This window comes from Condylura cristata, unplaced genomic scaffold (genome assembly GCF_000260355.1).
Source record: "Condylura cristata isolate star-nosed mole 26May11 unplaced genomic scaffold, ConCri1.0 scaffold00004, whole genome shotgun sequence".
In the NCBI taxonomy this organism is placed as follows: Eukaryota; Metazoa; Chordata; class Mammalia; order Eulipotyphla; family Talpidae; genus Condylura; species Condylura cristata.
Genome location: NW_004567105.1, coordinates 24,682,131 through 24,704,369, shown reverse-complemented (window position 1 = coordinate 24,704,369; position 22,239 = coordinate 24,682,131). Strand labels below are relative to the sequence as shown.

At 32.9% G+C, this 22,239-nt stretch overlaps 1 protein-coding gene across 1 annotated transcript in view; it reads left to right on the top strand.

Annotated features, from left to right (window-relative positions):
* The first annotated feature begins 1,346 nt into the window (after window positions 1–1,346).
* Window positions 1,347–22,239, top strand: part of PTPRQ (protein tyrosine phosphatase, receptor type, Q) — a 156,842-nt gene continuing 135,949 nt past the window's right edge. The window contains exons 1-9 of the mRNA XM_004675857.1: window positions 1,347–1,400; window positions 1,703–1,814; window positions 2,471–2,697; window positions 4,515–4,584; window positions 6,998–7,197; window positions 7,983–8,232; window positions 9,796–9,924; window positions 10,614–10,760; window positions 17,470–17,642. Of these exons, the coding sequence (XP_004675914.1) occupies window positions 1,347–1,400; window positions 1,703–1,814; window positions 2,471–2,697; window positions 4,515–4,584; window positions 6,998–7,197; window positions 7,983–8,232; window positions 9,796–9,924; window positions 10,614–10,760; window positions 17,470–17,642 (1,362 nt within the window). The remainder of the gene's footprint in view (window positions 1,401–1,702; window positions 1,815–2,470; window positions 2,698–4,514; window positions 4,585–6,997; window positions 7,198–7,982; window positions 8,233–9,795; window positions 9,925–10,613; window positions 10,761–17,469; window positions 17,643–22,239) is intronic.

The window sequence follows — 22,239 nt, the reverse complement described above, 5'->3', positions numbered from 1 at the left end:
GATAAGTCAGAGGGTAAAACTGACTCATTGGCAACCATCAGAAAACCTTATGTAGGAAACGCCCTTCAAGGAGGAATAGGCAGCATTGACAAAACTTTGGGAACCATCTTTGCAAAGGTAGAAAAGTATAGTTGAGATGGTCAGGGCAATACATATTTGTTATTTAACAATGATCATAATTCATTTGCAGTATGAGAACTTCTATTTGCTATTAAAGGAAATATTTAAATTTCCTTTCCTAGCTAAATATTTACTAGAAATAGCCTTTAAAAATTTGACAGGTTTTGCTTATTACATTTTATTCAGTTACCTTCTCTCTGGTACTTATTCAGATAATTGGATAAATCATTTGTTCTTACTTTGTTTTAAAATAATTCAGTTACTCAATTTGAGCATAAGCTTTAAACAACCTGGGCAATCAACATTTTTTAATAGATAGGCCAATTTCCCAGTTTCTGGGATGTTCTTTATTATTTTTAATAATTATACTTAAAACCAGATCTTTTAAATTATACTTAATTTAAAATAATTAAAATCTTTTAATTATACTTAAAACCAGATATTTTACATCTATACTTGCCTAATACTCTACATATGGTGATCATTTAGAAGACTCAATTTTTAATTGAAAGGCAATTCTAGAGATAATTTAAAAGACTCAGTGCTGTCTAACAATGTGATTATCTGAAACATGACCTTTAGACTATTGATTTTCATTTTTCCTTTGAAACTTTAGGAGAGTAACTGTTAAAGCTTTGTTTTTAAATATCAAAACCAGAAAAACCCAAGAGGCGTGAAGTCTTCACAGTTTTTGCACTTGCCTGTCCTCTGAGCTGGACCCTGCCCTGTAATGGTGTTGAAGGGTATTTTGTGGAACTGGTTCCTGACAGTGACAGTGTTACTATCAAAGATCTTGGAGGTGGAGAGTATCAGGTATAGTTTTCACTATCATACCGGCCAAACCAACTTGTATTTATTTTGGTCCTGGTAGGAAAGTTCTTTATGAAACTTAACCACTGCAAGAGCTTTTTCCTTTGACAATTTTTTAAAAAATAAAATGAAGACAAAACACTGATGCTGAGTTGATGAGTGTAAGTTGCAGCACCAGTGGACTGTTACCTTGGCAACATCTTTGCCTTTTTTTTTTTTTCAAGTCTACCCTGAACTTACTGCCAGCCATCCAAGGGTTCATGAATAGTTTAACAAAGAAAGGGCAGAGCTATTGAGTAATCCAGGCTCATTAATTGTGTACTTGCCAGGAGGATCTGTCTTTAAATCATTAATGCAGGCAACATTTCTCTCTAGAGCCATCAATGTGATTCCACTGGCTGAAAAATGTAATAATGATGGAGTTTCTTATCATTTTTCTTTTACTTTTTATTGGAACTTCAGAGACACAGGTATTTTATAGACATTCTTTAAAACCAGGGTGAGACAACAGGCTATAGATTTATTGAGACTAAGTTTTCTGTGACTGCACTCATAGAGGTACTGATTTTGTCTTTGATAATGCAGCATACTTTATACATTTTTAGGTAAATAGATGTGTGATGAACAAAGTATATTTTACAGTAATGTGGAATCTGATATTTTAAACAGTGTAGAGTTATATAGTGAAGTGTTTATTTTTTTATTTATTTTTGGTTATGGTAGATTTTGACTTTCTGGAAAATGTTTTTACTTACTTGTTTTGACATTCTAGGTTGATGTTTCCAATGCTCTTCCTGGTACTAGGTATGTTGTAACAGTCTCTTCCATTTCTGCTACAACATATAGCTCACCTGTGAGCAGAACCATGCCAACAAATATAACAAGTAAGTATGTGTTTGTGTTTTTAATTAGGATTTTGGGGGTAAAGTATTTGGAATCAGTATAAATCTTTTGGACGGAAATACTAATATTGCCAGTATGTGTGTATTGCGTGCTTGCAAGCAGTTTTATAACTAAAGCAAAATGGAACAAGAAAGTGATCTGTTTAGAACCTGCACTCAACTAGTTCTTTAGCTTCCTTTACTTTTAAAGAGCAAAGAATTATTCTACATTTCCCTGTGAGATACACTAGAGACACTGTTAACGGTAATATATAAATAACAGAGCCAGGACAATAAACTCACATTTGCTCAGGAACAACTTATTCAGTTTGTAAGGCTGCTTCTTGTTTTATTAGGTTTTGTGGGTACGTCTTAAATCAAGTAGGTTTCTTTTAAAAGTGATTTGGCATTAGAAATATGTTTGGCATGTGATATTTAGTAGCATTCCATTTTTTACATTCTTATCAAAATGTTTTTGATATTTCCCCATACTTATTTTTTTTTTTGTATCATATTTTCAGGGAGGATAAACTCACTTTTAAGAGTTCATTTATTTGGGAGAGCTTGAAAAGTCTACATATGTAACTTTTTCCCTTAAATAAGTGTGAAAATACAGTAACTGAACTTTTAGCAATATAATTTTATTTTATTTTTTAAAGAACCAGGGCCTCCAGTTTTCCTAGCGGGAGAAAGAGTTGGATCTGCTGGGATTCTTCTCTCTTGGAATACACCACCTAATCCAAATGGAAGGATTATATCTTACATTGTGAAATACAGGGAAGTTTGTCCATGGATGCAAGCAATGTATACTCAGGTTAGAGCAAAGCCAGACAGTCTGGAAGTTCTTCTTACTAATCTTAATCCTGGAACAACATATGAAATCAAGGTAATTATTTTATCAATAATTACTTAGTATTAAAATAGTCAATCCATTTCTAAAGTGAACTTTTCCCCATCTGCTCAACCTTTATAGCTGAATGTAGCCAGTGGATCCTAGCTCCTCTGTGTCTTAGCCTGAATAGCCATCTGGGCTTTCCAAACTTGTCCAAACATTGTCATCTCTTTCACCCTTAGGTGTGCTTTTTAAAAAAAATTATGTATTTAAGATTATTGGTGTTTTGATGCGGGGTGTGATATGATGATGTACATCTAAAGACTTCTGAGTCTAGATCTCTAAATTATATGTAGTGTTGTAAATAAGTGCTACAAGAGTAAAACTAATACAATTTAAAAAAGAGAAGCATTTGCTTGGTGACTTTTTCAATGAATAAAATTTAAATGAAAATAATTTAGGGTGTATAAGTGAAAATTCCTACTTTTCCATAAACTTAAATTTAGTGTTGTTATTTTTTTGTAAGCCTGAACTTCAGTTGTCAAAATTTTGTGTGTCTTACTTTGAAAAGTTTATAGTGAGTCAATGTCTCAAAGAGCAATATTTAATTCAGCTCCACTCAGTAAATATTTTCTAAATATTTATTGTATCTTTGCATGTATCCAATTATTTTTAGCTCTTGCAAAATTTAGCGACTTATTTGAATATTAAATAAGATCATATAAAGAGCAGTTCTAAAGTAGTTAGCTCATGTAACAATGGTTATAGTTGAGAGATATGGTATTTCCAAGGAAGAATAAAGCATACAAATATCTTTTTTTCTACTTCAACAAGATACCAATATATCCTCTGAGTATTTCTTATAATTGTATATAGTGAAAAAATTTTTATAAAACCCATGCAAATATATGGTCATATGTGACTGAGATGATTTTTTTTTCAAGGTGGTAAGAAATGATGGGAAAGATATTTTTTTTATTGGAAATATCCATATTTGTAGAGTCAATAATATAAACTGGAGAGAATATGCAAATAAGAAAAGCATCCTTCAAATAAGAAAAGCAAACCTTTGTGTAAACTGAAAGGTTTATAAAGGTTTGTGATGATAACTTCACTGAAGAAATAGGGATTAAAGTGTAAGCAATGTTTTCCTAACATCTAAAAATGACACAGGACAGATTGTATCAATACACATATATTCAGTTTTATATGTTGAAATATGCTAGTGCAGGTAATCTGTAACTTTAATGTAGTATAGGAAGCTATTACTGTTAAAAATTGACTGACAAAAATTCTGCTCAGATCTATTTCGAAGGCCTTTGCATGTTTATTCTTTTGAATTTTCTTATTTCAGGCCTACAGGGAAACCTCTTATGCTTTGCTTTTTTTTTTTTAATCCCAAGCTTTATAAATCTATAAATCATTGTTGTGCCCTTTACTTTGTTCAAATGTTAGCCATTGCAGAATTCCCAAGGGTGTTTGCCATAGTACACTTGATATCTTTAAGTGTAGATATCAAATCTATATCTGGGGAAATCTTGCTAAGTACTTCACATATGTTATTTCATTTAGCCTGCAGAAAAGTCCTGTGGCATAAATACATAATTTATTCCTATTTGAAGGAAAGGAAAAAGAAAAAGTTTAACTATTAATCTCTCTATTAGGAACCTGAGAAATCTGTTGAATCAGACAATGCTGAAAATATACCCTAAGGGGAAGTGGCAACATGGAATAGTTACGTATTTGACTTTCATTTTGGGAGTAACATAGGAATTAGAGGGGAAAGTATCTTCATCATTAACTATGGACAAGTTAGTGCGGTTCTTTCAGATTCTGTCAAAACTGAATATAATCAGTTTGGTCTATTCTAGGTTGCTGCTGAAAACAGTGCTGGCATTGGAATATTTAGTGACCCATTTCTCTTCCAAACTGCAGAAAGTGGTAATTTTTCTAAATCATTTATTCTAAATAAACTTAGTTTTGAGTTTTTCTTTTTTAAGATTTATTTATGCATACAGAACTGGGGTACAGGCCAGAGGTGCAGGGGCAGTGAGAGGATTCACCAGAGACAGAGTGGGGAGCAGAACTGACAAAGTACACTGCTGAGGGGAGCAGTGGGCAGGTCAGGAGAGGTCTGCCGCGCCATGTGGTCACCTCCTGAGCTTGGGTGGAACTCATACTGAAATGGCTTTAGCTTCTCAGTGCTGTGCTTAATCTGCTGCGCCATAGGAAGGGCCCAGTTTTGAGTTTTTGTCATTTAAAACAACTTTAGAAAATAAACAAATTATTACTCTAAAATGCATAAAATTTTCAATAGCATGATTATTTAATTTACTGTTAGTCTAAATGGATAGTTCATATATACATATATTATTATCCTTTCAGACTATAAATGCAGTATTATCTTAGAAAACTTTTACGAACAAAAATGAAAATTAGCCATCTCCCCATTATACAATAAATGCTGCTATCATTTGTGACATATTTATCTGCTTTCCCCTCCTGACCGGTGAATATATCCCTTTGTGACTGTGTATTAATGAAAGAAGGCTTCTGCCATGTATGCAAATTTATAACCTGTCTTTTCCTTTTAACACCTTTATCATAAACATTATGATATTAGACTATTGAAAATAATGGATTTCAATGGTTATCATATTTGTTCACTTTGGTCATTTACCGAACAAATTTAAGACCCCTTCATTCTCCTACACATTCATTCTTGAGATCAACCTTTAGACTTTCTCTCAAAGCTCTCTGGTCTGGAAGACAAAAAGAAAAGGGAGTGCTGAAATTAGAAAATATGCTATTGTCATCTGTAGTATCAGCGGCTTGACCCTTCAGCCCAGTCTTTTCTCCCTTCTTTTGTAAACGTGAAGAGGTAAACATGCTGTTTAACTAGATTTGATAATATCAGATTCTCTATCTCTTTTAGCTGCACAGATATGATTTAAGGAATATTTCCATGGAATAAGTAAGATGCCTTTATTATTGTGGAACCAGAAGTAATATCTTTCTTCACAAATACAAATAATTACTAGGAAGAATATATTAATCTGTTATACCATACTAAGTTGATATTCAATTCCACATGCATGATAAGAGTACTTTTACCTCCATTTAGCATTGTTTTAGCAAATGTAGAATTTATTTTAGCCTTAAAAGTTAAAAATATCCCTGGCACCTTCATTGCTAAGTTGGTGGACCCTAAGACATATAAAGGAATACTTATAGATGTCTCTGTATTGGATTTATAGTTTTTTCCTGCTTCAAAAAACTGTATGTCTTGTGTAATGTAGATTTTGAAAAGTTGTAGTATTTTTACATCCTTGTATATTTATGCCTGTCTCTGGTCTACAGGTCTTCAAATTATTATCTGAATTATATCACTTTATGACAGAATATTTTGGTTATTCAATATGAAATCTTTACTTGGATAAGAATATTAAATTCACATTATAAAGATGAAGAGATAATGGGATTTGGGTACATGAAAGTTCAGAAGTAGAGATTAGATATTTAAGAAAGGGAAAGCATGCCAGCCGTAGAGCCAGAATTTGTCTAACATATGAAATTAGAAAAGGCATGAAAACACACATACATGTTATTGAGAAAAATAATATTACAGTCAAGTTAATAAAATGTCCTTTTTACTAAATATCGCTTAACAAATGTGATTATTTCTGTGTATTTTATGTTTTATTTGGTTACTTTATAAACTCAAATTTATCTATACTTAATTATTCTCCTAAGGCTGTTGTGAAGGCCCATTTGTTGTGAAGGTGCCAACTTGCCTGTAATTTAAAATTATGCATAGTTATCACAGAAAAGCAATTAAATTTCACTTTTATGGAGAAGAACTGGGGTGTAGGCCAGAGGTGCAGGGGTGGGGCGAGTGGTGAGAAGATTTACCAGAGGCAAAGGGGGGCACAGAACAGGTGGATCTACTGAAATACACTGCTGAGGGGAGCCGCAGGCAAGGCAGGAGGGGTCTGATGGGCCACATTTTTGCCAGGGAGCTAAGTCAGGCCACTTTAGCAGTGAGACTTAACCCCTAGGCCACAAAGGAGACCCCAAAGAATTAATTTAAAAGCAGGTTAAGATTCATGATAAGTTTTATTTTTTATGATCCTACCATCATGTAGTTAATATTTTTCCTTTATTATATTTTATCCACTGAAGGGACACTTAAGTTTTAAATGTTTGTACCAAAGAGTTATGATATTATCATTAACCTTTTCAAGCTTAAAGCTTTAACTGATTCCATTGACCATGGTAGAGTTCACATACAAAATTATGTAATTGCCACTCTAAATGGTTTCTTCCTCTCCTTCAACCCCTCTTACTTCTACAGCTCCAGGAAAAGTAGTGAATCTCACAGTGGAGGCCTTTAACTATTCAGCGGTAAACTTGATTTGGTATTTACCTAGACAACCCAATGGCAAAATTACCAGCTTCAAAATTAGTGTTAAACATGCCAGGAGTGGGATAGTAGTGAAGGATGTCTCTATCAGAGTAGAAGACATATTGATGGGGAAATTGCCAGAATGTAATGTAAGTATCATGGAACACATATTTCAAAACTTTTGAGTAAACATATCTTCAAATTTCTGCTATTTGGATAAGGTGTATTTTACCAGTGTGGTTATCTGATTACTTGTAGTACTAGGTTATACTATATTATACACAATTATCTTATATTCAAATTAAAACAAGAAAGAAGAATTTAAAAGTAAGATGTCATAGTCACTTCGGAAGTTCAGAAAAGACGTTTGAAAGGAGTAACATTTGTGATGTGTCTTGGAATAAGGACAGATGGGGTATGTGAGGTGGAGAATACTTCTAAAGCCCTGAAGGGTGAGATATTGGAGAAAAGATATTTCCTGAGACAGGAGAAGAGGGGAAGGGAATATTCAGTTAAATTTGTGGAAGTATGTATTTCTTTGTGTATATTACCTTTGACAAATAATTGTTCATTACTTTAATCCTTGCTGGGAACTCTCTGGAAGTACTGTAATAGTAATTTTTCAAAAACAGTTTTATTGAACTAAGTGAAATTTCACAAAAGGAAAATATATACTTCATTCTTTTGATTTTTTGCATTTTTAACATAAATTTTAAAAATTCTTACTAGTAATTTTGCTATAGTTTTTCCTTACTCTAAGCCACTTTAACTATATATACACACACACACATACACACCCACACATATATGTATGTATTCTTACACACATACAATTTAAGAGAATTTGTATTGTAAATAGAAGAAAAATTAATTATGTTTCTCATGTTCATCAAGAGATACTACATGATTTTTCTATTTTTACTTTACTCACTAGGAGAATAATGAGTCATTTTTATGGAGTACAACCAGTCCTTCTCCAACCCTTGGTAGGGTTACACCTTCAACTCGCACCACATCTTCCTCAAGCATGTTGGCCTGGAGTAAAATAAGCTCTGTCTGGAAGGAGCCTATCAGTTTTGTGGTAACAAATCTGAGACCTTACACAACGTACCTTTTTGAAGTTTCTGCTGTTACAACTGAAGCAGGTTATATTGACAGCACTATTGTCAGAACACCCGAATCTGGTATGGTTTCATTTTTTTTTTAAGTAGGAAAAAAAGTGAATTATTTATGGACAGATCTATGTTTTTTTTCCCCTCATGTATGTATATTTCTCTGTTAAAACTGCCTTTCTATGGTGATGGCACATGGGTGAAGTAGTGGTGGGAAGTCCATGGGGATTACAACTGAGATGAAAAAGCATAGATTGTACAAACATGAAGAATGATGTAAAAAAGAATATTCAAAAAAGAAAAGAAATAAAAGTAGCTAAAATAAAGTAAAAATTAAAATTATCAGGCAACTATAGATCAGAGATACTCTGTAGGGGAGGAGGAGGGAGAAAGATCAGAACATGAGTAAGAAGAACACAAGGGACTGTGGTGATGGTGCTAAGGGTAATTGGTGGTGTGAATTTCACAGGAAATCATACATTATACAAAAATGAGGGATGATGTAATGAATATATTAAAAAATAAAACACCCAAAAAAATAACATGTATACCTGGCAAAAAACCAAAAACAAACAAGAAAGACTTCCTTTCAGTTTCTTCCCTATTCCTCACTCCCCCCCCCCCCAGCATTTTCAGTTTCTAGGCTCTTTTTTAATACTCACTTAAGAATCTTTAAAAGATTAAGGCATGGTTGAAATGAAGGATCTCTAGCTAATAACCATGCTCCTTAAGTTACTTTCTATCATTATGTGATCTCAGCAATTTTTTATAATCACGAAAAATGCCCTTCTCCATCTTTTATATGCCATATGATTATAAAAATTGCCCTTGTACAGCTTCTATAATCATATATACTCATCTCTCATTGACATTGCTGTTGCCAAATGTGAAGATAACACCTGCAGCAGCAGACATAGCCTGTTACATTTTGGTATCAGATAAAAACAGTAGTTAAAAAAGACTTACCAATATAGATACTCTTTGCACTTTGAAAAATAGAGATAGTAAGGACATCTTCATTATGGCAATGGTGTTAGGATTAACTGAGTATTACTAGTTGTTATTGTTGTTACCATTAAATTTTTAATTCTAAGAATATGCATTTCTAGATTTAATTAAGGCACTAAAAGTTTTTTGGAAATAGACAGAAGATATTGATATTTTGATAACTTTTGAGATCACTGGAAACTATCCTGATAGGGTACTTTCATGAAAGCACAATATTTATTTTCTGATGACATAGCTGTCAGGCCCCTAATTTTATTGCATATATTCTTGAGGTTTCTTCTTGATTTAAACTTTTTTTTAATCATTTCACTTCTCTCTCCACTTCTTACCTCTTTTTCTCCAAGTAAAATGATTAATTTCATGAGAACCAAAAAGTGAAATTTGCAACACTAAATATAATTAGTAATTGTTACAAATAGCATATTTATTTGATCATCCGGTATAATTCAAAGTTGTTAACTATATTCTTTTTTCTTTTTTTTTCTTTTTTGAGTTAAAAAGACCCTTTGCCTTTAGAGTGGCATTGCATTTTCTCTCCAACTTTGGGTTTATAATAAATATTTAATAAGAGATTTTTATTTTTAATATGTATCCATTGCTCACATATTTATTCTGTAATCATTTTAGTGCCTGAAGGACCACCACAAAATTGTGTAACAGGCAATGTCACAGGAAAGTCCTTTTCGATTTCATGGGACCCACCGACTATAGTAACAGGGAAATTTAGTTACAGAGTTGAATTATATGGACCATCAGGTAGGTCTAATTGGTTTTGTGTTTACCTGTTGGAGAAGCATTCTATAAATGTCATTACTACTCAACTTTTAAACAGTATCAAGCTCTTTTTAGAAGATCCTATAATTGAAGCAAATAATAGAAACATAATTAGGAAGGTGAGGCCTTTTCAGGGTGACTACAGTGGAAGAGAAGTAGTATTGTTAGGGGTGAGCTCTGTTTTAGCTGGAGCAGAAGTTGATTTATTCAAAGGTAAAGCTGAGCATTTAAAAAATTGTGATAATGGTTATTCTTGCTCAGAAGCTAAACTAGACATATGTTCTAAATAAATCTTTTCATAGCAAATAATGAGAATATTTACATTTTAATTGACTAAATTTATGTCACATACCGTCACATTTCTTGTACTAGTAAAATCTAATTGTTTCTATTAAAATGTCAAAAAGTAGCTTAATAATTCAATAGGGATTTATGATTTAACAAGATATGTTAAGCATTGTGAGATTTTCACGTTCTTTCCATTGTTTTAATCAAAGTGAAATCAGTATAATACTAAACTAAATGTTTTAAATATAATATTTTAAAAATTATAATAAAAATTAGTGCATAGATTAACACTGTAATTTACTCTCTTGGCTCTATTCTTAAATGTGATAATGGATAAATCCTTGATGAAAAATTAACCTGCAAGTACGATTTGTTTTTTGCAGGTAGGATTTTGGATAATAGTACAAAAGACCTTAAATTTGCATTCACTAACCTAGTACCATTTACAATGTATGATGTGTATGTTGCGGCTGAAACCAGTGCTGGAATTGGACCTAAGTCAAATATTTCAATATTCACTCCTCCAGAAGGTAAGACCATCTCCTTTATTGTGTTATGAGATACTTTTGTTCTGACTTCTATTACATTTGTTAAACATGCTATTAGAAGCTATTTGGTTTATATTTACTTCATGGTAGTTCCTTATTAGATTATCGAATACATTCTGAGCATGTGTTAATCAGAATATTAAGCTCAGATCCTTTTAATAAGAGATACTGAAGATCAAGTAAGATTATGAAACATTATATGCAGCACCAATCTTTTAGAGATTTATAATGATATTAACAAACCCTCAAGAAGTTTTAAAGTAAACAAACACTTTTACATCATTTAATCCACAGTTGTTGGTGTACAGTATATTTTGGTCACAGAATAATATTCAAAGACCCCATGTATCTCCAATGCCTGTAACAAAATCTGTATATAATCAGAAGGGCATGGTCGGATTCCTGCAGGGTGCATAAAACAAATTTACTAGAATATGCTGAAATATTAAAACAACATTTCTCCTAAGGAAATTTTCTACTTACACATATTAAACATCACACTTATTACTATAGTGGTAAAAAACAGTAGTAACACATTTTCATAGCATATTTTCCTGCCCTACAGCATACTTGCTAAATACTTTCAAGTTAGAAATTATATTTATTGAGAATATAATAATTTTACAATCGTATTAAAACTTGAAAAAGTTTCCAGGATTTATTTATGTGATAGCTAATATACAGTAGCGTGTGAATTATGTAGTCACACGCACACCACTTATAATTTGGACATACGTTCATGAGGTAGCATTCAAGTGTTTGACCGTTAGAGGGCAGCAACTATTAGGTAATTTTGTACTTTTCAAAGAATAATTGACCCTTGGTAATATTTTGATGTCATAAGAATATAAAAATTACATTAGTTTCAAATGAAAATTCTAATGTGTATATTGTTTCAGTACATGGATTAAGGATATACATACTCATAAGCAAGATGCTCTAGTTTTTTCATACTGGAAGTTTTACTTGTGTTGCTATCAGAAGACGCCTAGCTTTATTTGACTTCTCCGTGAGACCTTCAATTTTCCCCATTTCTACCTAAAAATTTCTCTTAATCATTTCCAGAAAAGCTAGAGAGGCCTATGTGTATTTACCACTAGCATAGAGCTCTTAAGTTTGATCTAAGTAACATTTTCAAATTATTCAGTGAAATTAACCAACAAATTTCTTTCCTTGTGTTATACAATTAAATAATATTCTAAATTTTGTCTTCTTTCTAGTTCTGCCAATTTTTATGTTCCTAAACTGAATCCACAATTTAAGTTTACCATTTTTTTGCCTTTATTCTTGTCATGCATTTGCTAACAAAAAAAAAAATATAAGGAAATAGTACATTGCCACATAAATGCCATGCTGTTTGTTTTGAATGACATTTAAACATTAACTTCCTTTCTCTATTTTTAGTACATTTTATTGACAAAATAATAGGTAGAATTTTAAGGACATGTTCCACATATTTCTCATGCATTATTTCCACACTCAATTATTTTGAACATATGACCTGTGTAACAATAACAATTCTGAGATATATATACACACACATACACACCTATTATACACCACACCCAGTGGCTGTCAGATGAATTCTCTGGCAATAGACTGGGTCTGCTAAGGGCAGACAAGGTGTGCTTCTTACCTCTCCGCACATCACCCCTCACCCCCTGAGAAATTCTCTGGGCTTCACTGGAATGCTCTGGTAAATGCAATGAATGTAGCTTTCTACATCTGATGACACTAATTAATCCTGGTCCCACTAATTAAAACTTCATAATAAAAGAATCTTTAAACTATATGAGAACAATCTAATTATATACTAGAAATACAAACTTTCAATTAAAATTGATATTTTAATTTTAGATCATTCTTGCTCATTTATTAATACAGAAGAGTTCTTTGTATTCTAGTTAAGGTCACAATTTATTTTCTTTGCCATATTTAAAAGTAATTTATTGCCTATTTAAAATTTAATTAGAAGCAGTGTTTATTAGTATCTTCTCAAGCAACTGGTATTCTAACAAAATCTCCAGGTAGTCACAGAACCACCCAGCTTCAGCTGTCAGGACTGGATAGGAGAACGGGTGAGTTTGCCCTCACTCAGTTCCAATTGTGTAAATCTCAACAAAGTCACCAAAGTTATGGCAGGGCTTGATGAGTTGCTTCTAAGAAAACTTTTTACACAAAGTATATGACTAAAGCATTCCCAAACCATGGCTTAAAGAAGATGTTGAATTGCCTTCTGTCTACTTTGAACATCAAAGAAAGTCATTCTTATATTGTTAAAGTAATTCTATATGTTTTATAAAGCTTCTGTTATATTCCCTTAGTATGTTATCTAACAGACTTTATACATATAAATATATTTATAAGGTTACATTGGTTAACAATACTGTATATGACCCAGAAATATGGCCTCCCACCTCTTCAGGTATATGCTTCCACACTACATCACCCATGTACCTGGAGTCCTCGTCATAATCCATTGTGCCCCTTAAGTAGAGTTCTAAATAGGCATGAAGGAGAGGTGATTTTTGGAAAAATAGATAGTTTAATAATCACTATTGTTACAAGAGACTGTTAGCTTCATGTGTTTTGTTTTGTTTTGTTTTGTTTTGTTTTTTAGGATTTTCAGTGATTTACTTTTCAATCTGTTTTTTTCTCAAATGTGCTTCTAATGGAAGTTTAATTTGCTAGATAAGAGCAGAAATTATTTTAAAATGTTTTCTCTACCTTAATGCCATTTATTTCATTTATTTTTTTAAACAATTTTAACATTGAAAACTTCAAACCATTTTGAATATTTTGTACTAATTATATATCTACACTGTTTCTCATATATTAGTAACATTCAAGAGACATTGACTTGAGAATGACTCTTTGGTAGTCCTCCTGGATAACACCTTCAAAATCGATGCTGAACCGTGAATAATTGTCTTTTGTGTTTGATTTTCTTTAGTTAGTTTGGTATCAATATTAAAGGAGTTTTGATCTAATCCATACTTCTCTGGTTGCAACATAAGAATTGTGGTATAAGCTCAAGTATCTTTCTAAAGACAAGATACAGTGCTGTCTATTCTGTTCCCTTATCCCCTAAGCTTTTCTTTCATATAAAAAAGAGAAAGATAGGTTTACAGTCATTTCCTATGCAAGTTTGAGATACATTTTTTGAGTAATATAGAACCATGTTTTCTTTACTTGGACTATAATTTTAGATGCCATACACAATATTTAGGCAATATTGAAAGTTATCTTGTAAATTAGATGATGAAACAGCCACTATTTAAATTTAACTAATAAAATAAGAGACAAGATTGTTTTTCTGTTGAACTTGGTAATTTTTGGTGACTATAGTTGAGATTCTACATAAGGTCACTTTGAATGGAAAAATGACAGTCTTTTCTATGATTTATATTATATAATACTAAGTCTTTGTCTATGAAGAAATTTCAAAATAAAATGTAAATGTAAAGGTGAAATGTGATTTTATTCTCCATATAGCTGTGTTATTTTCATACTACATTGTTAATTGGAAGGTTCCATTAGCCTTGAAAATTGGCAAATATGGTGATAAAAACCTAACTCCTACAGACATTATATATCAGTGAAATAAAACATATATTAGAAGTGACCTGTTTAGAAACTTTGTTTCTTACTTGTCCTTCTATCCTTTAATCCCTAGAATTAAAATTAATTAATTACAATTAATTAAAATTAAAATTGTAAATTTTCAATCTGTTGAATAATGAATAACTGAAACTATCCATCAGTCAGTGATTATGGGGTCACAGCCTGGAATTCTTTATTCATTTAAATGTAAAACTGGTTTTCCTTACAGATTGCCATAAGAGCAATCTAAAATATATATCAAAATATTTATCTGGCCTCTCTATATAGATGTGTACTAAAATCTTTTTTATAAGAAGATTTATAGAATTAGCAAATTACAGTTGTATCCATGTTATGATTTCTCATTTGTGACTATGGTTTTACACTCACTGGATCTACAATCTGGGCTGCAGTGATCAAATAATACACTCTTAAGACAGGCTGATTTATTTATCCACCTACTCATTAACTATTCAGCACACACATGGAATATTTATGTTGTTATATTGCCTAAGGTTTTTTTTTCTTTTTACTGATTACTTCTTAGAAACAAATAAAAATGTTTAATTTAGTACATGAAAATTCTATATAGTTTTGGACAAAGTTAAGCATATAAAAATAAGGGTGTTTTGACATTAATTTTCAATTCCTTTCTGTTATCTTGAAAGAGACTGGAGTCATTTTCCATTTATATTTATCCTTCATGTGTATTTCTTCTATATGAAGGTGAAATATTTCCATTTAGAGAAATGAACTGAATGTTATCATCTCCTAAGCACAAGGAAAAAATATTTTAATGCCACATTTTCTCGTTATTGAATCAACATTTTATAAATTCTCTTCAATTGTTTGTTCCTTGTAGTTACTTTTGTTGCTAATAGGAAAGGATCACAGGTAAGGAAACTCAGGGAAGTGGGTGTTCTGGCTTATTCAAGTCATACGTGGGCTACAAACAGAAAGTGGACATAAGCCCAGGACAAGTTTATCCTGCGTCGTAACTCTTGCAGCACCGAGAGGTTTCCTAGATGTCACTTTGGTGACTTTAAAACTAGATTTTTTTTTTTAATATTGAGGTTTTATCTTAAACCAATTATTAGTTTTTTACTTTTTTAATCATTGCAAAGGGTGAAAACACCTGAAATTTGAGAATTGCATAATTGTAAAATTAACAAAAATCAACAAACTCTTAATTCCATAAAGTAAAAGATAACATCATTGAATTTACCAAATGTACTTCAAGTCTCCTGTATATTACTTTTTGTTTTGTTGCTATCTTTTTAAAATAATATAGTAGTTTATGTTTACATCATTTTGTGTCTTTTTCCATCTCAGTTGTAATCCCTGTGGGCTTCCCATCACCACATCACCTGTCTGCCATCACCATAGTACAGTGCACTTCTCTCCCCCCCACTGGTTTTGATCCCATTCCCCATTCCACCCCTGTAAAATGTCTCTAGTATATAACTGTTCATTATTATTATTATTTTCTCACCTGGTCCTTTATGCTTCTGCTGTGAGTGAAACCATCTGGTATTTTTCTATTTTCTTTCTGGCTTATTTCACTAAACATGATCCCTTCCAGCTCCATCCATGTTGCTGCAAAAGGCATGTGTTTATCTTTTTTTGAATGAGTAATATTCCATTGCTTATATGTACCACATCTTTTTAATCCAGTCATCCACTTTTGGGTATTTGGGCTGTTTCCATGTCTTTCCAATTGTAAATAAAGCAGCAATAAACATGGGGGGGCAATGTTTTTGTTGAATCAGTGTTTTTGTGTCTTTTGAGTAGATACCTAGGAGTGGGATTGCTGGGTCATATGGAAACTCCATTTTTAGAAGTTTGAGAAACCTCCAATTTTCTATAGGGGTCGTACTAGTTTGCATTCCCATCAGCAGTGCAGGAGAGTTCCTTTTTTCACACATCCTCACCAACATTTGTGGTTGCTAGTTGTTTTAAGAGGTGCCATTCTGACTGGTGTGAGGTGATAACTTATGGTGGTTTTAATTTGCATCTCCCTTATTACAAGTGATGATGAACATTTTTTCATATGTTTGTTGGCCATCTGCATTTCCTCTTTGGAGAAGTGTCTTTTTAGTTCTTCTGCCCATTTTTGATGAAGTTGTTTATTTTTGTTGTGTGTCACCAGTTCTTTGTACATCTTTGTGATCAACCCTTTATCGCTAATTTTGTTTGAGAATATTTTTTTTTTTCAGTCAGTGGGATGTCTGGTTTTTGTAATGTCTCTTTTGCTGTTCAGAAGCTCTTGTTCATCAAGCTCAACTTGATGTGGTCCCATCTGTTTATTCTTTCCTTCACTATCATTGCATTGGGTGCTGTATCTTCAAAGATGTTACTGAAGTGTATGTTGTGTAGTGTTTTGCCCATCTTTGTTTCCAGGTATTTTATGGTTTCCATTCTTATGTCTAGGTCTTTAATCCACTTCAAGTTGATTTTTGTGTATGGTGTGAGGTAGTGATCTAGTTTCTTTTTTTGCATGTATCTTCCCAGTTTTCCCAGCACCATTTGTTGAACAAACTTTCTTTGTTCCATTGTATCTTCTTTGCTCCTTTGTCAAAGATTAGCTGCCCATAAACCTGTGGATTTATATTTGGGTTTTCTATTTGAATCCACTGGTCTGTGTGTCTGTTCTTGCTCCAGTACCATACAGTTTTGATTATTATGGCTTTGTCGTATGTTGCCATCTTTTTTTTTTTTTATATAAGGCTTTCAGGGTTTCTACTGGAATTAATCATCTAAAAACATCTTTGTCTGAGGAGTTATAGTAACTAAATTCTTTTGAAATAATGTTATGTTTTAATTTGGGAAATGTTTTCATGTTATACTTTTTGAGTACAATCTAGAGAAATTTTAGCCCTAAACTGTGTATTTCAAACATGTAATACATATTTAATTATAAATATATTAGCAAATTATTTCAATAAGTTTTCTGATAGAATTATTTACATATCTTAAATTATAAATCACAAATTATTAAATTATAAATCACAGAATAATTTTAGGATAAGAAATATATTTTTAAATCCCCTTTCATATTTTTCATATATTTTTTTCTTGTTTTGTTTAGTTCCAGGGGCAGTATTTGATTTAAAACTTGCAGAAGTAGAAGCTACACAAATAAGAATTACTTGGAAGAAACCACGACAACCAAATGGAATCATCACCCAGTACCGAATTAAAGTGCTACTTTCAGAAACTGGAGTGATTTTGGAAAATACATTACTCACAGGAAAAGATGAGGTACTGCACTTTCATTTTACAGCTTAGTGAACACTTTCTACTTGGTTTTGGCCCTGCTATCTCAGAGTATTTGCCAGCGTTCAAATGAAATATTTGATGGTCTTTATTGTACAAATGAAATACATTTGGAACATGTTGATAATCTAGTTTGATCACAATGCATTTCAGTAATGTATCATTACTTAAGTGCTATTATTCTTTTTCAGTGTATGAAAAATGTTAATTGAGCAATTAAACAGTGCTAAAAACACTTTTGTAAGTGAATATTTTTATGGTATTTCAGCCAGTAAATTATTTGGAAACTATTATTACATTTAAACATACCTTGAAAGGTTGTGCTTGAAATTTGGAACAGTTTATAATGAAAGACATTAATTTATTTAATTTTTTAGTTTATTTTAAGTTGGACGCAAAATTAACTTGTGTATGTATAACACTCACAGCACAATGAATTCACTTACATATATTGTGAAACAATCATAATTTAAGTTCAGCCAACACAATTTATCCAATATAAGTACAATGTGTCACCATAACCTGATCATTAAGGTACAATCTTTTTAATACCATGTGTTCTCTTTCTTGAATCAAAGAAAGAAAGAAGAGGGGAAATTTTGTATTGAGAATATACAGGATTTGCTATTATAACAGCTTTCCTATATGTCATGTAGCCTTGTTAGCTAGTTATGATTTGGAAATTAAATCCCTAGTACTTATCGTCTGACGAAGTTTGTGCCCATTGGCCACTTTCTTCTAACTCACCCTCTGCCTCTGGTAACTTGTCTGTCCTTTTTTCATTATAAATATAGTTGATCTTCATTTTTGATGTTTTGGATTCGACACATAAATGAGATTATATAGCATTTGTATTTGTCTTCTGTCTGACTTTCTATACTTAACCTAATACCTCATGTTCCATCCATGTTGTCTCTAAAATGGTAGAATTTCCTCATTTTATAATAATTGAATAGTATTCTATTGTGTAAACATACCAAAACATCTTTATCCATTCATCCATGTCTTGTTTCCATATATTGGTGTTATAAATATGTGTGTGTTTGTGTGTGTGTGTGTCCTACATACACCTGGGAGTACAGATGTCTTTTTGAGTTAATGTTTTTACTTCCTTTAAATTTATTCCCAGAAGCGAAATTGCTGAATTATATGGTAGCTCTGTTTTTGATTTATTTTTGTGTGTGTATGTGTGTGTATTCTCCTTTCTGCTATCCATAGAGGCTGCACCAATTTACTATCTCATCAACAGTAGCATAGTCATTTTAATAGCTGCTGCTGACAAATGATTATGTTCTGTTTAATCTTAGGAAGCTAAATTTCCTAGAACTGCCTCATTTAATAAAGAACCAAACCAAGTAAATTTGATTAAAGAAATCAAATAACTAAATAAAAGTGGTTAAAGTTGTTTCATAGAGATAAAGTAAGAGAACTGTGTGTTTGTTCACACTGAAAAATTATTACTTCCTATTTTTTCTGTTAAGAAATATAGGTAACACTGATTTCTCGTCACTATGCTCATTCATCTCATCTGGCCAGATTTTCACCGGTGAGAACACTTTGAGCCTCCTGACTAGTTATATCCAGTAACTGGCTACTCCCTGGCACACACACAAAATAAATGTACTTGTAACCAGTTAGTGTGGCTGGCCTGGGAGGAAATATCTGTGCTAGTTCCAGAGACAGGAGTAATTGGTACCTCACTGTGCTGAGCATACATCAGTCTTTCTCTCCTTCTGGCAATTTTTGAAAGCTGACCTTCCTATGTCTGCAGTATACTTTGACATTTCAAGACTTCTCCAAGTCATTCACCATCTCCAGTCTAGGGTTAAACTTTAATCCTACATTGACTCCTTTCCTCTGTGCAAAAGATGTTGAATTATGATTTCTCTGATACTCCAGTTGACAACTCAGGCAAAGGGCAAAAGCTTAACCCTGTACTCTTGCTGAAAAGGTCTTAAATTAGATCCATAGCTTTTTTTAGTGGTAGGTGACAGGCCTCCTCCTTCTGCTAATGACATCTACTGAATGGCTAGTCACACCTGTTTTTCTTTTGAAGCTAAGAGTTTGACCAAAAGCTCTGTGATTCTGCCTCTGTGTATTAGGTCTGCAATTACTGTGACACAGTGCAAAGAACAGGAGCTTTGGATCTGTGCTAATCAGGGGTTCCGATTTGGACACCTACTGAGCTGTACAGTAGAAATATTAAGAGTGTGGGCTTTGGAGCATGTTTGGGTTTAAATGCTGGTTTTGTCATTAATGAGGGTTTAACTTTAAGAAGGTAGCCCAGACTGCTCTGAACTTCAGCTTTTTCTTTTCTAAAATTGGTATCATGAATCCCTGTAACAGAGGTCTGATAATGAATATTTAATAGGCTCATGTGGATTAAGAGAAGACATTGGATCTTTTATCCTAGTTGTCACTCAATTCAGGTTTCCTTATCCTCTCTGAATAAAAATTTTATGTTTCTCTTTATTCCCATGATGCTATCTTTCTTCATTTAGATCAGGTCCATTTTTGATATTTCTGCTGCTTCATATGACTGGTATTTGGGTTTATCTTTTAGGAGGTTGATGTGGAGAGAGAGATATGGTAGAAGCTCTAAACCCAAATGGAGTTGGACTCCAGCCCCAGCTCTGGCTCCACAACTTGAACAAATTAATTTTTGGTGACTTTCTACTTTCATTGATTTAACAGGGCTAATATACCCATGTTAAGAGTGGAAAGCAAATGGAAGGACAAAATACCTTTGGCTTAGTGTGTTCACTTACTACTAATTTCCTTGATTTGGTACCTTTCTCAGGATAGTTAATTCAATGAAACTTTTCCACATGTAGCCTCCACTCTCTATCTCAAGCACTATTTAAATCCTTGAAATATTAAAAGTCACCAGTGACTTCCTAAGTCTGAAATATGGTGTATATATACATACACTTTTAAACAACTTTATCTCTTGTCTCCACCCAAATACACCTCTCTGACCCACCAGTATTCCTTTTGGTACAATTATTTGCCCCCTAGTATTTCTCTATCTCTATATATATTGACTTTGTAAAATCTTGAACTCGAGCTTTAGAGAGGAAGAAAACAAAAACCTAATTATTCTTTATAATTTTCTACCTCCTACTTTATAAAGGGATTCTAGAGAATTTTTTTTTCAGACATCTCATTGTACTTATTTTGATGATCTTGCAGTTTCATTCTCTGCTTCCTATTTACATGACTCTCTTGCCTTGCTTTCCATCCTGACCTTTCACTCTGACATACTGCACTCTTAATTAAAGTCACTTGTGGGAAAATTCTACAGGAATGATCACATCTAAACTCATTTCTGCCTAAAACAAAACAAAACAAAAAATACTTTTTGTGGAGTAGGTCTTAGTTCATGAACAAAATGTGGAGATGAAGTAAGAATAAGAATAGATTCTAGAGAGACATCCTGCAAATGTTCCCACAGGACACATATAAAGTCTATCCAGGGCCCTCCCTGGTGGCGCAGTGGGTTGAGACACAGCACTGCAAGTGAGCTGCAGCTGCTTCAGTGTGAGTTCGACCCCTGGCCCCCAGGTGACCCACATGGCTCAGCAGACCTCTCCTGCCTCACCTGCTACTCCCGTCAGCAGTGTACTTTGTGGATCTGCCTGTTCTGTTCCCCACTCTGTCTCTGGTGAACCTTTTACCACACCTGTGCCTCTGGCCTGTACCCCAGTTCTGTATGCATAAATAAATAAACCTTAAAAAAAAAGAAAAAGAAAAATTTTATCTAAGCATTAATAATTTCAGTGTGTCAAGAACAGGTCTGAAGAAATGTTGATTTCAAATCTGGATACCAAATACAGTTTGACTTCTTAACCTTCTTGTGCTGGTCACATCAGAATTCTCTGACCTGAAGGTCACTGCTAGGCATTTGGAAGGACTTTTATGCCATTTGTATATGTCTAATTTTTTGCTTATCAGATAAGTCACCATTATCCTTTGTGTCATGCATGCTTAAAGTCTGGGGGTGATCTTTGACTTTGGTAATATTTTCACTCAAAAGTACTCAAAGTACTTTTCCATGTCCCAAGTATGATGTCCTTACATTTGTGTTCCATGCATGTATCCCCATGCCAGCAAAGGTTTGCATAGTCTCTTCCTTGGGTTGTTGTTGTCCTCTTACTACATTATTCTTTCATTTTTGTTATCTCACTACATTATTCTTTCATTGTTGTTATCTCACAGTATTCTTTCATTGTTGTTATCTCACTGCATTATTCTTTCACTGTTGTGTGTACATAACAAAACCAATTTATATTTATCATCTCACAGTTTTTATGGGTCAGAAGTCCAGATAGTTTGGGTGGGTTATGGGCTTAGATACTGCACTCAAGTGATTATGCCATGCTCTCCTCTGGAGGGTAGACTGAGAAAGAATCCACTTTTTGCCTCACTCAGATTCTGGTCAAATTTCACTTCTTTTTTTGTCTACAGAGCACCCTTGCTTTATTCTGTTTTTTTTTTTTTTTTTTTTTTAGATGCAAATAACTGGCCCCACCAGACTCAAAAGGAGAGGCTTACACAAGACATGAACAATAAAAGATAGGGG